Source organism: Pteropus vampyrus, unplaced genomic scaffold, assembly GCF_000151845.1.
Source record: "Pteropus vampyrus isolate Shadow unplaced genomic scaffold, Pvam_2.0 Scaffold104, whole genome shotgun sequence".
NCBI lineage: Eukaryota > Metazoa > Chordata > Mammalia > Chiroptera > Pteropodidae > Pteropus > Pteropus vampyrus.
The window spans coordinates 5,254,604-5,257,777 of NW_011888885.1; the positions used below are offsets into that span (position 1 = coordinate 5,254,604).

A 3,174-nucleotide genomic window follows, 5' to 3' on the forward strand; every position below is an offset into this window, starting at 1 on the left:
TAAACTCCACAGGGCAGAGATTTTGGTCTGTTTCATTGCTGTTGAAAACCCAAGTCACAGTGTTGGCAGAATGAATGAAAGAGCATTCATTAATTACCTGTTTTCATTTCATCCAGACTGGGGGATGGTGGCAGAGGAATGCAGGGGGGGAAACACAGTGGGGAACAGGAGGGTACATGTCACCCAGCCTCCTGGGGGCAAACAACCAGGACTCAAGAATAAGAAGCTAACTTTGTGAAGACCACCCTATCTTCATACCTTTCTTGAAATAATGCAGTAACATTTCAATTGCTAATGACAACAGTAAAGCTAAGAATACCAACAACAGTCAATAATAGTTGTGCTGATTCCCCTTTTCTGTGTTCAGTCTCATGTGAGTACCCGCTTGTCACAAGCCTTGGCCAGGGGTGCTGGAGCAGCACTAAATCCCTGGGGCAGGTTGGCCCAGCGAGGGTAAGGGCCACACAGCACAGAGCGGGGCCACTGTAGAGTTGAGACAGACCAAGGAGTCCAGGCACTCCGTGGCAGCCTCTTCCCCCTCAGATCCCAGACCCTGTTCTTCCTCCCTCTCCTGGGCCCCAGGTAAGCAGGACCGATAAAAAAGGTTTAATAAGTTCGTCCTGAGCTCCTGTTTGGGAGGGACAGAAGATCTCCTAGATTCTCTACCCCCATTACACCAGGGGCCATCTTGTCTGAGGTGGTCCAGAGCCTGAGTTTTATCAAATGTCAGGATGATCTTGGGGAACCTCGGCTGACAGTCCTGCATGGCATAACCACGTTTCCATTCCATCAACGACAGGCCACACATATGACGGTGGTCTCGTAAGATTACAATGGAGTTGAAAAATGCCTATTGCCAGTCATATAAAAGTATATCATATACAGTTATGTATGGTCTATCATACTTGATGATAATAAGTGACTATGTTACTGGTATTTACTATCCTATACTTTTGATTGTTATTTTAGAGTATACACTTTCTACTTATAAGAAAAAAAGTTTGGTGTAAAACAGTATGTTACACCAGAGCAGCCTCATACATCTCATGTTTACAGCATCTCTTGACTGCATCATTTTCTCTCGTGCTTGATTTAATCTTGTGTTGTTCTATAAATTTAGTGTAGCCTAGGTGTATGGTGTCTAGAAAGTTTACAGTAGTGTACAGTAATGTCCTAGGCCTTCACATTCACTCACCACTCACTCACTGACTCACTCTGAGCAATTTCTACTCTTATAAGCTCCATTCATGGTAAGTGCCCTATACGGGTGTACAATTTTTTATTTTTTTATAGCATATTTTGGCAGTACTTTTTCTATGTTTAGATACATAAACACTTACCATTGTGTTACAATTGCCTACAGGATTCAGTACAGTACAGGCTTGTAGCCTAGGAACAAAAGGCTGTACCATCTAGCCTAGGTGTGTAGTAGGATACACCACCTATGTTTGTATAAGTGCACTCTATGATGTTTGCACAACAAAATAGCCTAACAACACATTTCTCAGAACGTCTGTTAAGCGGTGCCTGACTGTTCTTACAGGTGAATTGAGGACATAAGCAGTGCCTGCCCCCTGGAGTTGTTGGGAGGAATCGAGAAGAGGATGACGCTCAGCCTAGTGCCGGCACAGACTGATGGCCTAGGGACTGAGGAGTACAAGAGCTTCAGGGGCACAGCCGCACAGTCGTGTGAATGTGCCCCATTCTGGGGAGCCAGACTGGGACTTCCCTTAGATCTTAAAACAGAAGTTAAAAATCTGTGTTCTAGACTCACGTCAGTTTCCAAGATAATCTCCCATCCCAGGACTGGATAGAACTGCCCTATCAATGGGAGAGGGAGGAATGAGGGCATGCCTGTCCACTGTCAGAGTCACAGATTTCAGAGGTGTGACCCCAGTCTTGGGTCAGGCAGCCAGATTAAATCCTACCAGGGGCTGGAATCCTACCCCCACTCCTAGAAAAGGACTAAGGGGCCTCCTTTTCCCTAGGACATAAGCAAATAAACACAGCCCAGAGAGGGCCGGGCCTTCCCCAAGGTCACGCAGCACTGGAGGAACATAGCTGGGGTGACAAGCCGGCCAGGCATCTAGATTCAGTCCCAGATAGTCCCGGCTTTCTAACGCAGGGAAGGAGCAGGAAGGACTAGCCAAGGCTAAAATGCGGGTCAAAGTCCCCAGCCACAGAGAAGCGCTAGGTGTCACGATGGTGGTGGGCGAAGGCCAGTGTCACTACACAGTCCCCCAGGGTGAAGGAACCCCGGCCTTTTCAGGGCCTTCCTCTGCTGCCCCCACCTCCACCTCCCTAGCCAAATGAGAAAGGAAGTTGCTAATTGCGTGTGGTCACGAGGAAATTCTAACAATGGAAGGTGGTGACCCGGCTCCAGAAGCAGGCCCCTGACCCACAAGGGTAGGGCCCTGAAAGTTGTACAGCTCTACCTCCCGAGCTCTCACCTGTTGGAGGCCAGCAAGTAGGCCGAGCAGCAAGGTGGGTACCAAGCCGAGGACCCAGGCGTCGGACATCCTGGCGTGGGAACCACTGAGCTTCCGCGTGTAAGGGGAGGAGGGGAGAGGCAGAGAGAGGCGGGGCGGCGACCTCTCCCACGTCTCTCCACCTATGGGGCCCCGCCTCGGGATGGGGGCGGAGCTTATGCACCGGGTTGCGCGGGACTTGGGGCAGGGACGGGGAAGAAGTACGGGTCGGGCTTTGGAAAAGGGGAAATAGAAGACATTAATTGGTAAAAATTGTGGGGTCAGTTCAAGACTGCTAAGCTGCTTCTTCCCAACCCCCAACTACTGCTCCACCCATAAGTGGCCCCAGGTTTAAGGGAGGGAGTGCTGAGTCTGGCGAGGGAAGAAGGGATGCAGGCATTGGGAGCCGACCACTGGAAGTTCCTTCCCACCTGGACTTCTGGGGCTCAGAGGTTGAGGGAGAGGAGAGGCGAAGGTGCTGGAGTGGGTTGAGGGGTCTGTATGGGGGAGGTACCGCACGCACGCACGCGCGCGCGCACACACGCGCACACACACACACACACACACACACACACCCTCACCCTCACCCTCACCCTCTTTTTTTTTTTGCCAAGAAGGGAGAGGCGGCCCGGCTGATTTCTGGGGAAGGAGAACCAGGAGCACAGCACCGGTACATTCGAGTCCCCTCACCCCCCTACGCTCACAC

At 50.8% G+C, this 3,174-nt stretch overlaps 1 protein-coding gene across 1 annotated transcript in view; it reads right to left on the minus strand.

Moving 5' to 3' along the window:
* Nucleotides 1-2,956, minus strand: part of TMEM92 (transmembrane protein 92) — a 4,752-nt gene extending 1,796 nt beyond the window's left edge. The window contains exon 1 of the mRNA XM_011365072.2: nt 2,440-2,956. Coding sequence (XP_011363374.1) covers nt 2,440-2,519 — 80 coding nt within the window. The 5' untranslated portion in view covers nt 2,520-2,956. The remainder of the gene's footprint in view (nt 1-2,439) is intronic.
* Nucleotides 2,957-3,174: the final 218 nt, after the last annotated feature.